The sequence below is a fragment of the Microcebus murinus genome, chromosome 14 (genome assembly GCF_040939455.1).
Source record: "Microcebus murinus isolate Inina chromosome 14, M.murinus_Inina_mat1.0, whole genome shotgun sequence".
Classification (NCBI taxonomy): domain Eukaryota; kingdom Metazoa; phylum Chordata; class Mammalia; order Primates; family Cheirogaleidae; genus Microcebus; species Microcebus murinus.
This window is the reverse complement of record NC_134117.1, coordinates 29587519-29600802: the sequence shown is the minus strand read 5'-3', so window position 1 is coordinate 29600802 and position 13284 is coordinate 29587519. Positions and strand designations below refer to the sequence as shown.

The 13284-nt window shown below is 34.3% G+C and overlaps 1 protein-coding gene across 1 annotated transcript in view; it reads left to right on the top strand.

Annotated features, from left to right (window-relative positions):
- Positions 1–13284, top strand: part of CC2D2B (coiled-coil and C2 domain containing 2B) — a 122875-nt gene that overhangs the window by 17547 nt on the left and 92044 nt on the right. Inside the window, exons 6-11 of the mRNA XM_076009907.1 lie at positions 2604–2687; positions 5422–5448; positions 5846–6044; positions 6360–6496; positions 6595–6723; positions 11273–11482. Coding sequence (XP_075866022.1) covers positions 2604–2687; positions 5422–5448; positions 5846–6044; positions 6360–6496; positions 6595–6723; positions 11273–11482 — 786 coding nt within the window. The remainder of the gene's footprint in view (positions 1–2603; positions 2688–5421; positions 5449–5845; positions 6045–6359; positions 6497–6594; positions 6724–11272; positions 11483–13284) is intronic.

The following is a 13284-nucleotide window of genomic DNA, read 5'->3' as shown; positions in this document are numbered from 1 at the left end:
CTTTCTTCTTACTTAGCATTACTTTTTATCCTAAAAATATTATAATAAAATATCATTAAAAGATTTACTTAGGCACATTAAAATTTTAGAGTTTATTTAAGCAGACAGCAATTCATGAATTGGGCATTACCAGACTGTGGGTAGTTAGGGCTCTATCAAAGTGGCAGGAGGGAAAACTTTTATAAGGTGCCAGCAGAAGCAAGGCAAAAATATTTGATTAGCTAAAGTGGAGGGATAGCCTTAAAGTCCCTAGTTAGAGATTAGTTTGAAATTTCTGATTGGAAAAACTTAAGTTTCATTTTCCTTGAATATGACCATTCGTGCTGAGTTGGATTTCAGTTTGCTTACATAGGAACTCAGGGTCCTAGAGCCACCTCAGTCTAATGGCCTTCCAACTAACTATTTTGTAGGTGACCCCCAATTTATAGATTTTTAGTGTGTGATCAGTATTTGAAAATTCAGTGTGTAATCACATATTTGAAATTTGAAATGACTAAACAGCTCATATTTTTGGAGAACTGTGTTAGCAGTGGTCTCCAATCTTTTTGGCACCAGGGACCGTTTGCATGGAAGACAATTTGTCCATGGACTGGAGAGGCCGGGGGGAATGGTTTCAGGATGAATCAAGTGCATTACATTTGTTATGCACTTTATTTCTATTATTATTACATTATAATATATACTGAAATAATTATACAACTTACCATAGGTTGGGGACCCCTGATTTAGAGTACTAACTAGATGTAATAAAAAGATTAAAAGTAAAATGTCTTAATTAAGAGAGAGGTTTTATTTCTCTCTAGTGTAACAGATAAGTAGTACAGGCTAGTAGGAGAGTTCTCCCATGTGATTTCCATCTCTGGCTCCAATGGCAAAGCTCCAGTTTTTTCATTTGCTAGCCAAGGGAAAGGAGGAAGAAAGAACCAAAGGGTTGCAGGTTGATCTTCGTTGGGACAGGACCTGCAAATTGTGCACATCATTTCCACTAAGCAAATGTGGGAGAAGTATCTAGGTATCCAGTTAAAAGTAGGTTCTATTATTAGAGATGGGAGAAAAGACAGTAATGAATAACTAGTAGTTTCTGCCACAAACACCTGAAGTATTTAATTCCACAGATTTTGGCTGGGTGTGGCCATTCATGCTTGTAATCCTAGTGTTTTGGGAGGCCGAGGTGGGAGGATCACTTGAGGCCAGGAGTTCAAGATTATCCTGGGCAACATAGTGAGACCCTGTCTCTACAAAAAATAAGAAAAATTGCCCAGGCATGCTATAGTCCCAGCTATTCTGGAGGCTGAGGCGGGAGGATTGCTTGAGCCCAGGAGTTCGAGGCTTTGGTGAGCTATGATCACACCACTGTACTCCAGCCTGGGGAACAGAGTGAGAATCCCTCTCTTTAAAAAAAACAATTTGCAAATTTTAAAAAGTAAAGATTTTTTTAAAAAACCTGTCTTTCTCTCCTCCGCAGTGCCCATCACAAATGCTTAATAAAATTTATTGTAATTAAACTTAAAAATAAAAGTAGACTAAAACTGATGTTTATGTACATGTTGTTCATTCAATATATGAATGAAAACATGGCCTAAATTGGATTTAATTTAACTGTGACTAGTAAAAACTATGAATAGTATGAAGTTTGTCAAGGTCAATCCACTGAGTATCAAGAAAAAAGAGAGGTAAAAGGGAAGAGAAATTGGATTCTAAGAATCTCCATACCAACTACTAAACAGGGATATCTGTTCAGGAATTAGGGTATTTAAGCAAATGTTTTTGAGATGAGCAGAGATGATGGGAAGTGTAAGTACATACTGATGATTCCTATGTGTAAGATTGTTGCAAAGTGAATAACTTTTAAAGTTAATGTGACAGCTAAATTATAGATACAAATTGGTTATAAGATAAGCTTTTGTCTTTTACATACTTTTAAATTCTTTGATTCCTAGTAACTATGAATTCTACTTTTTATATAGAATTGATAAAAACCTTCCTTAAAACAGTTCATTTGAATATATGTATGTAAGAAAGAATTGATGTGATTTATATTTCAAAGATTCAAACTTTACAGGATTGAAAAATGAGAGCTTCTTTGTCAGCAAGTTTATAACTAAGAATATACTACTTTTAATTACATCTAACTCCACAAAAGATTGTGGGGTGAGGTGGTACTCTGTGTGTGTGGGGGGGGGGGTGGAGAGAGAGAGAGAAAATGCAAGAGAGCGCAAGAGAGCACACACACCCAAAAACAGGGAGAGAAAAGAAAGAATTTGACCTGAGCTGGCATTTTGGCCAAACTGTGAGGTAATGTTCTTAATGCTCAGACTAGAGTGAGGAGATAGTTTGGGAAGATGGAGAAGATTTGGCTCTACTTTATTCTGGTTTTTATTGAAGTTACCAGAACATTAAAAAAAATAAATTTAAAAAAATAAAAACTCATGAACCAAACAGACTTGAAGCTAAATATAATTTGATATTGTCTGCCTTGCCCTTCCTTATGCATTAAGATATTTATTATTTACCATATTACAGAAAAGTATTTCTTTTTTTTATAAGCAGTAAAATTATTCATTTCAGCACTAAATAATGGTTTACCATTGTTTAACCCACAGACTAAAGTCTCATCAGATGAAGGTCTTTCATTTTTCATTCTGAATGGTGAAGAAGGCTCAGCTTTGGACCAGTCTTCAGAGCAGGTGGGATTTGTTCCCCTCACTCCCACTTCCTCAGTCTCAGGAAAAATAATTTACTACAGGTATATATAGAATGAAATACATGGATGGGGATAGAATTTTTATTATTGCACCTTCCTTTTACCTTTGAGAAGCTTTTCATAACAATAATATTATTATTTATGTATATAATATAATAATTTGTTACTTAAATTTATTGAATGCCTACTTGATGCCCAATGTTATACTGAGTTTTTAAAGTGCATTGTATTATTGTGAGGGAGACACTATGATTATCTTTACTTTATAGGTGAGGAAACTGAGGCATAGAGGGTTAAGCATTGATAGAGCTGGAAAGCATAGGCTGTCAGCTCAGGCACCTGGGTTTTCTTTATCATTTGTTGTTCCTATCCTTCTCAAGTGCTCCACATTGTTCTCCATAGTCTCTATTACTCCTCATAGTTTCCCCTTTCTTCCTCACTCCTAGTCCAACCCCAGATGCCTCTAATTTCTCTCAGTCCTTCCTTGTCCCGTTCAGATGGCTGAGTCCTCCCATCACTGTGTGGTTGCCCTTCCTCCAGTACTAGTTAGTCTCACCAGTTTTTGCCATCTCTTCCTGATTTGTCAGCTCACTAGTCTCCCCATCTGCTCTTGTTCCTGTCTACTTTCTCTGATTTCTCTGTACCTTCAAGTCTCCCAAGTTTTCTTCAGCCCTCTCTACCTAGCACCTCCTATTATTCCCAGTGGTCCCTGGCCAGTACATTCAGACACCTCTCAGTCGTTTCCAGATCCCTCAGTCCTCCTTTCAAGTACCTCTGGGACCCCCATGTGCCTTCCTACTTGCCTACCAGTCCTTTCCATTCCCCTTTTTTTTGCATTCTGCTCCAGTCCTTTCATTCCTTTTCTGTTATCATTGTTTTTTCCACAATAAAAACTTTATCTTTTTAAATTTCGAACAAATAAAACATATGCACTATAAAAACTTCAAGCAGAAAACCATGAGGAAGAAAATAAAAATCAGCCAAAATCCCACTTCCCTGAGATAATCACTATTATCTTCTTTCATATCTTTCTCTATGCGTATGCCCGTACATGCATACACACAGTTTCATATATACAGAATTGTAATAGTAAATGGCAATTCCATTTTTCTAATTGCTGAGCTGAACTTTGGTGTCATCCTCAGATCCTCTTTTACTCACATGCCCAGTACACAGTTCATCACAAATCCTGTTGGTTCTACCTTCAGAGTATGCCAGAGTCTGACCCACTTTTCACTACCTTCACTGGTACTTCACCATAACCTCTTATCCGGATCATTGTCATAGTCTCCCGCTGTACTCACTGTTCCCCTGGTAGTCCATTTCCATATTATACAGTAGCCAGGGTGGTCCTGTTAAAATCTAAGACAGACCATTCTTTTGCTTACACATTCTAATGATTTTCTATCTTGCTCAAAATAAAAGCTGAAGTCCTCACAGGAGCTTCCAGTCCTACATGACCTGGCAGATTAGGTAGACCTCATAAAAGAGACCTATAGGGTCATAAATCAGAGGCTAGGGTCCAAGATGAGAACTTGACATAGTCAGCAGTACCCCTCTGACTTCATTTCATTTCATTTCTTATTCCTTTCCCTCCTCTCACCTAACAGCAGCCACATTCCTTCCTGTTTCTAACTCACAGCATGCTCCTGCCTCAGGGTCTTTGCACCTAGGTATCTGCCTAGAAAGCTCTTCCTTTGTCCTCATGCTGTATCTCTTACTAACTTTGGGTCTCTGTTCAAATGACACATTGTTAAAGATGCTGTGCCTGACAACCCTGTCTAAAACAGTAGCCTCCCAATGCACCTAGCCCAGCATTCTCTCTCCTCTTATCCTGTTTTATTTTTCTTCATAATACTTATCACCACCACCTAACATATATTTCTTTGTGTATTTTCTTCCTGGAACATATTAGGCACTCAATGAATATTGGAATGAAATTAAATAAATGGGCTTCAAATATGCCCATGTTCTTAAATGCCAACTCCACCTGACCTCCCAGATTCCCATGGTATGGATTAAGGAATAGGCTTTTCTGGGAAAACAAGAGAAGGCCCTATCTCTGATCCTAAGACTCAGCACAGTATACCTGGGCCAGGTGCTGTGATTGTGGCCACTTTTCCTTCTCATGGGGCAAGCATGAAAGAAATTTGGTCAGTAGAGGTTGAGGGTGGGGCAAATAGACTACTGAATATAAGATATTTTCTTGATTTTATGACAGGGATAGGAAGAAGGGTGTGATGATATAACTTCATGTGAACCTACGTGATGCTTAACTACATAGCTTATTTAATTTTGTCAGAGCTGATCAAAGCCATGTAGGTTCTCTATTCAAAGGAGTTATGTGATTAATTCTTTAATTCTTTTTATTTTATAATTTATCCTAAATGTATGGTTTTCAGAATTGAGGGATTTTTATTTGCATGACTCATACATGTTCTCTCTTGTTCATTATATGTGGATTTCAAATTAGACAAGTAAAGTCATCCAAAATAAATTGATGGTTATATTTTTGTAAATAGACTCATTAAATTTCTGATTATGATATAAGTATACTTTAATATTTAGTAATTATCTGTTTCCATAGCTATATTAAGACTATTTATAACCTTTATATATATGATCATATTTCAGAATTTCACTGTAATCACTCTGCCATACTTCTATGTTGAATCAAAATTTCTTCTTTCTTTTTTATTTTCTTAAATACCTTCTAGAAAATAGCATCCCGACTCCATAGCACTGTAAGTAGTACTGCTTTCTGAAAGATGAAAAAATGGGGTTTAAGACCACATAGTCTGATGCCTCTGGAGCCTGCCCTACATTATGAATTCTCAGTAGTTGAAGTCCAGTATCTCAGAACATTTTCTATAGTGGAGGAGGGACTTAAGTTATAATTCTATTTCAGCAGTCTTTCACTGGAAAATTGCAAAAGTGAGCTATAGATAAGCCATATTGTATAATATTAAGCCTAAGTGAGTTCCATTATGTTCAGTAAAATTTCATTTCAACTAGAACTTGATCTGGGTGGCACAGATCAGGAACACAGTTCATAGTAAGGTTCCAGTACATTTCATTAATCTGCCTATTAATCATTGGGAACAAGCATCTAGACTTATTTTTGTTTTTGGTATTCAACAGAGATCAGTAAATGATAGTTACTCCAAACACTTTTCACTTGGTGCTAATTTACAAAATGTTCCTGAGAGCCAAGATGAAGATTTTATGGAAAAAGTCATTTTTACAGATTTACTTGAAGTAAAAGCTGCTGAATATGAAGATGCTCAAGAACAAATAAAAAAACAGCAGGCAAATATTTTTGTGCCAAGTAGTTCTCCCGGTAATGTTCTTTTACAATAAAATAGTCAAGTCATTAATGAATCATGTTATGGGATAATAGCTTCTTTGCTGGATAAATAAAAAGTACTTATCTAAAATTATAGTAAGTTTTCTATATTTGTTTTCCATGCCTTCTCTGAGTTATGGGAATTGATTAAGAGAACTCATTTATCATATATATACGTGTGTATGCGCACACACTTTCTGCTAGATTTTAGTGGTAGGATGTAATGATAGCTCCTTTGTGCTTCTTGTTTGGTCAATACCTGTTTAATATTTTGGATTTAAAAAATATCTGAATTTTGTTGTTATTAAGTGCACAGCCAGCATAAATTGCCAAAAGGAATGTTACCACGCATTTTAGAAGATGAAGGGTTCTATATTCAGAGAAAGCCAGAAATATATAAAAAAACCTGCAACAAAATGGAAAATCGGCTGCTTAAATTAGAAAAGGCAAGTATGCCAGCTAACATGTTACACTGCTCACAGATACTGTGTGATCTTTTTTAGTGAAATATTTAATTACTATATTTCTCAAATATTTTTGATAGGGAAAGTGTTGGTTTGAAGAAAGTGGTGAATTAATGTCATTACCTACACCTATTAAACAGTCATGGAGTTTCTTACTAAACATAAGCAAGGAATCTTTAAATCCAGCACTAAAGACCACATACAGGAAGGTAATCAGCAATAGTTTGTTTATAATTATGGTTAGAATTCTTATAATATCAATTATAACTAATATTTTGGTGTGTTAACTTATCCTTTAATGATATTAAGTCGAGTAAATAGACCTTAAAATTATGTTTTAAAGGAATATTTAATGATATGGGGAGATGCTCAAATTAAAATGTGAACTGAAAAAAAGCAGAATGCAAAGTTATATATGATCCTAAATTTATAAAAATAGATAATTTCTACCAGTATGGATTATGCTTGTCTGTTTTACCTATTTTGCAAAAATGGAATCAATAGGTACTCTAGTTGTTGTGTACAGCAGTAGTTGGCTCATTTCTATTGCTGTATAGATCTCCATTGTACAAAAAATACATTTATTTATTTATCCATCCATTCTTCTATTGATGCATATAAATTGCATCCAGTTCTTGGCTATTAGTAATAACACTGCTATAAAATTTTTGCACATCTTCTGACAACTATACGTATATTCATTTTCTGTTAGGTAAATATCTGAGTTGAAATGGGTTATAGGTTTGTGTGTGTGTAGTTTTACTATAATATGTAGTACCAAACAATTTTCCAAAGTAGTTGTACCAAATTATACATAAACTAGAAGTGTGTGAGAATTTCAGCTGCTTTATATTATTGCCAACACTTGGTATTGCCTGGCTTTTAAATTACAGCCATTTTGGTGTACATAAGTAATACTTCATGAGGTTTTAATCTGCTCTCTGAAGACTAGTGAAATTGAATACCTTTTCATGTTCATTGGCAATTTGGGCAGCTTCTTTTATGAAAGCTTGGTTAAGACTTTTACACATTTTTTTCTTACTGGGTTGTCTGCCTTTTCTTATTGACGTGTTGATTTCTAGTTATGAGCCCTATATTGGATGAATATATATAATTCTCTACTAATTTTCTCACCTTCAGAACAGTGCCTTTTGATGGTACATTGTTAATTTTCATATAGTATAATTTGCCATTTTCTTTTTATTTATGGTTAGCATTTTTTGTGTTCTGTTTAAGAAATCTTTGCATACTCTGAGTCCTGGAGATAGTATTCTGTTTTTGTTTTTTCTGTCTTGTTTTTTTCTAAAAAGTTTATTGTTGTGCCTTTCTTGTCTAGAGTTACCACCCATCTAGAATGTACTTTTTGTGTATAATGGTAGGTAGAGAGTCATGTTTTATTTTAACCACATGGATATTCAGTTGACTTAGTACTATCAATTGAAAAAAATCAGTAATCCTTTTCTTTTTATAATTCATTGTCATCTTTGACATTAATCAGTTGGCCATGTATATGTAGGTCTGTTTCTGGACTTTCTATTCTGTTTCATTCATCTACTTGTATATTTTGATCTCATATCACACTGTGTTAATGTAGATTTATAGTAAGTCTTTTTTAGTTTTTTGAGGTCATGATCATTCGTTTATTTCACATTTTATTCTCATTACATTGGGCTGGGATAGGAAGGAGTCAGGTACCAATGTACAGATTGTGCTATTCCCTTGCTTTCAGACAGAATAGGAATCCAGGTTCTAATCATCTCTAAGTTCAGGGTCTGAATCAGAGTAAGAATAGGTCAACTACTGCTTCTGGAGAGTGAGAGATGCCAGGTGCCCTTATAGGAAAAGAAGGAGACACCAGAGCTTGCTTGCTTTTCACCATGTGAGGACACAGAAAGAAGGAGGCTGTCTACAGGCCAGGAAGAGAGCCTTCACAAGGAAACAAATTGGCTGGCATCTTGATCTTGGACTTTCCAGCCTCCATAACTGTGAGAAATAAATTTCTGTTGTTCAAGCCACACATTGTGTGGTATTTTGTTATAGCAGCCCAAGAAGACTAAGATATCTTATTTTTCTCATCATATTAAGCTAGCTTGTACCAAGTTGAGTATAACTGGTGATAACAGTCATCCTTTGTCTCATAATCTTAGAAGTTAAACTATCAGTATTTCACTATTAAGTATGATTTTGGTGAAAGATTTATAGATGATATGTATCAAGTTGAGGAATTTCCCCTTCTTTATAGTTTGCAAGAATTTTTATCATGAATGGATTTTGATATTTACCAAATGCTTTTTCTAAGCCTATTGAGATAATAGTGTCAATTTCCCCTTTTTACTTTTAATGTGATGAATTACATTGATTTCAAATATTTCTGTAATAAATTTTATTTGTAATATATTTTTATATTTATTGCTGGATTTGATTTGCTAATATTTTGCTTAGGATTTTTACATGGATGTTCGTAAGAGAAGTTGTTCTTCCTCATCATGTTATTGTTATATTTTCTATCAAGGTTACACTGGCTTCAACACAAATTGAATACTATACCCTCTTTCTCTTCTTTGGGAGAGTTTTGTAAGATTGTTGTTATTTCCTCTTTAAATGTTTGAAAGAATTTACTGATGAATCCATCTTAGCCTGGAAATTAATGTATGGGAATGTTTTTAATTATATATACTATTTACTCAAAAAATATAGGACTATTCAATGGAAAGACAACCTATGTTCATGGATTGGAAGACTTAATGTCATTAAAATATCCATATTACCCAAATTAATCTACAAATTCAGTGTAAAATGTATCAAAATGTCAATGGTATTTTTTACAGAAATATAAAAAATCCTAAAATTCATGAGGAACCATAACTGACTTCAAAACATATTTAAAAGCTACAGTAATTAAAACAGTATGATACTGGCATAAAGACAGACATATAGACCAATGAAATGGAATGAAGAGCCCAGAAATAAGCCCACATTTATATAGTCAATCTTCAACAGGGTGCCAAGACTACACAATGGGGAAAGGATAGTTTCTTCAACAACTGGTACAGGAAAAACTGGATATTCACATGCAAAAGAATGAAATTGGACCTTTGTCTTATACACAAAAATCAACTCAAAATGGAATAAAGGCTTAAACATAAGACTTGAGACTATAAAACTAGAAGAAAACATAGGAGGAAAGCTTTATAACAATGGCAGTGGTTTCCTGGCTATGACACCAAAAGGATAGGCAACAGAAACAAAATAGATAAGTGAGAGTACATCAAACTGAAAATCTTCTGTGCAGCAAAGGAAACAATCACCAGAGAGAAAAGACAACCTATGGAATGGGAAAAAATATTTGCAAACTATATATCTGATAAAGAGTTGATATCCAAAATATATAAAGAACTCCTACAACTCAGTAACAACAACAACAACAATATTAAAAAATGGGAAAAGGACTTGAATAGACATTTCTTCAAAGAAAACGTACAAACGACCAATTATACATATAAAAACATGCTCAACATCACCAGGGAAATGCAAATCAAAACCACAATGAAACATCACTTCAGACCTGTTAGGATGATCATTATTTTAAAAAGTCTCAGAAAATAGTGAGTGTTGGCAGGGATATGGAGAAATTGGAACCCTTGTATACTATTGTACTATTGGTGGGAATGTAAATTGGTGCAACCACTATGGAAAAGAGTATCCTTAGGCCGGGCGTGGTTGCTCATGCCTGTAATCCTAGCACTCTGGGAGGCTGAGGCGGGTGCATTGTTTGAGCTCAGGAGTTCGAGACCAGCCTGAGCAAGCGCGAGACCCCGTCTCTACTATAAATAGAATAAATAGAAAGGAATTAATTGGCCAACTAAAAATATATAGAAAAAATTAGCCAGGCATGGTGGCACATGCCTGTAGTTCCACCTAGTTGGGAGGCTGAGGCAGCAGGATTGCTTGAGCCCAGGAGTTTGAGATTGCTGTGAGCTAGGCTGAGGCCATGGCACTCTAGCCCAGGCAACAGAGTGAGACTCTGTCTCAAAAAAAAAAAAAGAGTATCCTCAAAAAATTAAAAATAGAGCTATAATATTATACAACAATCTGACTTATGGGTACTTATTTTAAAAATGAAATCAAGATCTTGAAAAGATACTTGCATTTCCATGTTAATTGTAGCATTATTCACAACAGCCAGGAGTGGAAACAACCTAGATATCCATTAACAGTTGAATGGATAAAGACTGTGCAGTATATATATTTGTGCAGTGGAATGTAGCATTTTCTCAGAGGACCCAGGTTCCTCAAGGGAATTTTCCAGAGGATCACCAATATATTCACTAAGAAGTAACATTTTAATAAGTAGTTACTATTTAGCTGTGGCCCATAGATGTACTATTTAGTTGTGGCCCATTACATCATCATATAGCTGAACTATTGACCCAACAGTTCTAAGCACCATTTGTCATAGTGTTCCTGTAGGAAATTATTTTTTCTCTTATAACTTGAAAGACCAGCCTCCATCAGCACACAATAGTGAGGTAGACAACAATTTATAGCAAGATGATTAAAATGCTGTAATATAAATATATTTTATGAAACTTAGCCGTAATCAATTTAAAGGAAGAATGATCGCATTATTGTTTTTTTGTTTTTTTGTATCTCTTGATTTTCCTATAATTGACATGTTATTTTTATAAGGAAAAGTTACTTGTAATTTCAAAATAAATTGAATAAAATTAACAAAGTTTACATATTTTTCTTTAAAAGGCAGTAAAATATGACCTAGGAAGCTCTTTTAGGGAAAAAATGAAACATCAAAGGGAAATGTACCAATTAGATCTCAACATTATGGGTTTACAATTCAGCCACCATCATCTCTTCAATCAAGAACAAGTATTATGTGCTAGGCTGCTCCAACTTTATGAATATTTTCAGGACAGGCAGCAACAGAATTTACCTCAGCTGCTTTATGAGAAGGTGAGAATAGCTTTCATTATATTTATAATGCTGAACATTTTAAAATTTTTTTAATTTTAATTTTAACTTTATTCATCATGACAGCCTACCATTGAATAGAGCTCAACATGTAATATTGAAAGAGAAAAAAATCTTAGTATAGAGCAAGTTATCAGAATATTTTTTCTTAGCACTCTAAATATTTAACTAATTAGAACAAAAGTTTGATAAAACTGTCGGAGTTGACTGGCTGAGAATATAGCCTCAAACATAACCTGCAGGATATTTACCACATATAAATGGTTTGATAATCAGTATTTTTGGCCCTATGACTCAAGAAGTGTATTTTAAATGATTGCTAAAAGAGACATGTACCTGTTTTAAGTCTTATAATAAAGTATTTTGTTAAAAATGTTAGAAATCTTGAATCTCATATCAAATGTAAAGAGTCTCGGTCTGAGGAGGGTCAATCCAGATAGTCATCTAATAACATTATGAAGGTTATATAGAGTCTGAAGAGAAATTAAAGGAGTACCAACTGATTATTTTTACAGACTTTACCTCTTATTTAAACTCTGCTGGGTTTCTGATACATGATCATTTTGTTAACTAGTATTCTTTTGGGAATGGTATATTGATAGGCCTCAACTATGGGTACATTTGAAATTAAATACCTACTAAGGTATTACTAGGTGTTTAATTAAACATTCAATCCTGATGGAGTCACCAACACATCTTGATAAGCTAGACATGAATTGTACTTTAATAAATATCAGCTTTTTAAAATACAAGTACAAAATCCACAAAACTTAATCTATTTGATTGAATTTTCATGTAGCAATTGTGTGGGAGAATTTAATGAACACCACACATTAATAACATCAGAATATTTCCTAAAATTAATACTGAATATTTTAACTTTTAGTATAGTATGACCATTTTTTTAATGAGTGAAGGAACCAACTCTGAGATTCAGCTGCAGGTCATTGAAAAAGTGATTTGATTTACAGATTTCTACTTTATGGAATTTTTTCCAACAATATTATATAATCTTTAAAGTCTAATCTAGCAATATCAATTTTATTTGATTAGATTGCTATTATATTAGTGTGTGTATAGACTCCAGGTTTATTTTTCATGTAGCATGCATGGCTCTCTGCATAAAGCAAAAATCTTTTGGGATCATTATTTGCAACATGTTTCAGTATTATTACTGATTCTTAGGAGCCAAAGTTGATTTTTACTTTTCTTAAATTTATGCTGTTATGTGAATATAGATATTTTCTCGAATTGTAAAAAGAGAAATGTAGTAGGCTGTGTGCATGTCCTTCTCTTCTGAAGGAGGAGAAGAGCAGTGGGGAGGAAGAGAAAAGGCTACGTATGGCAGAGCACTTCCTCTGGCCTCCTACTGAAGACTGATTTGTTTAAACATGCATAATGTATGTATCTGTTTAGTCCTTTGGTGTGAAATGTATGGCTCTGCTTGTTCCCAGTGTTTTCAAACCAGTTCAGAGCAGTGGAAGACTCACTGGCATCCAAGGAATTCTTAAACTGGAATATGTTCCTTTATATGAGTATGAACCCCACTTAAAGAATAAGGAGGAATGTTACAGACAGTATGAGAGTAGAAAGAATGCACAGCTATGTCTGCTATTTTTCCCTCTAGATTTATTTTTTTAAATCATACAAGTAATAGGGGAATACATTCATTAGAAAGGATTCATTATAGAAGTGTCAAAGGGTGAAAGGCCTACTTAATTCCTCACCTCATGGTTTGCAGAACAACTTTAAAGTTTTCTTTTCCCTCTATTTCTATATATAGG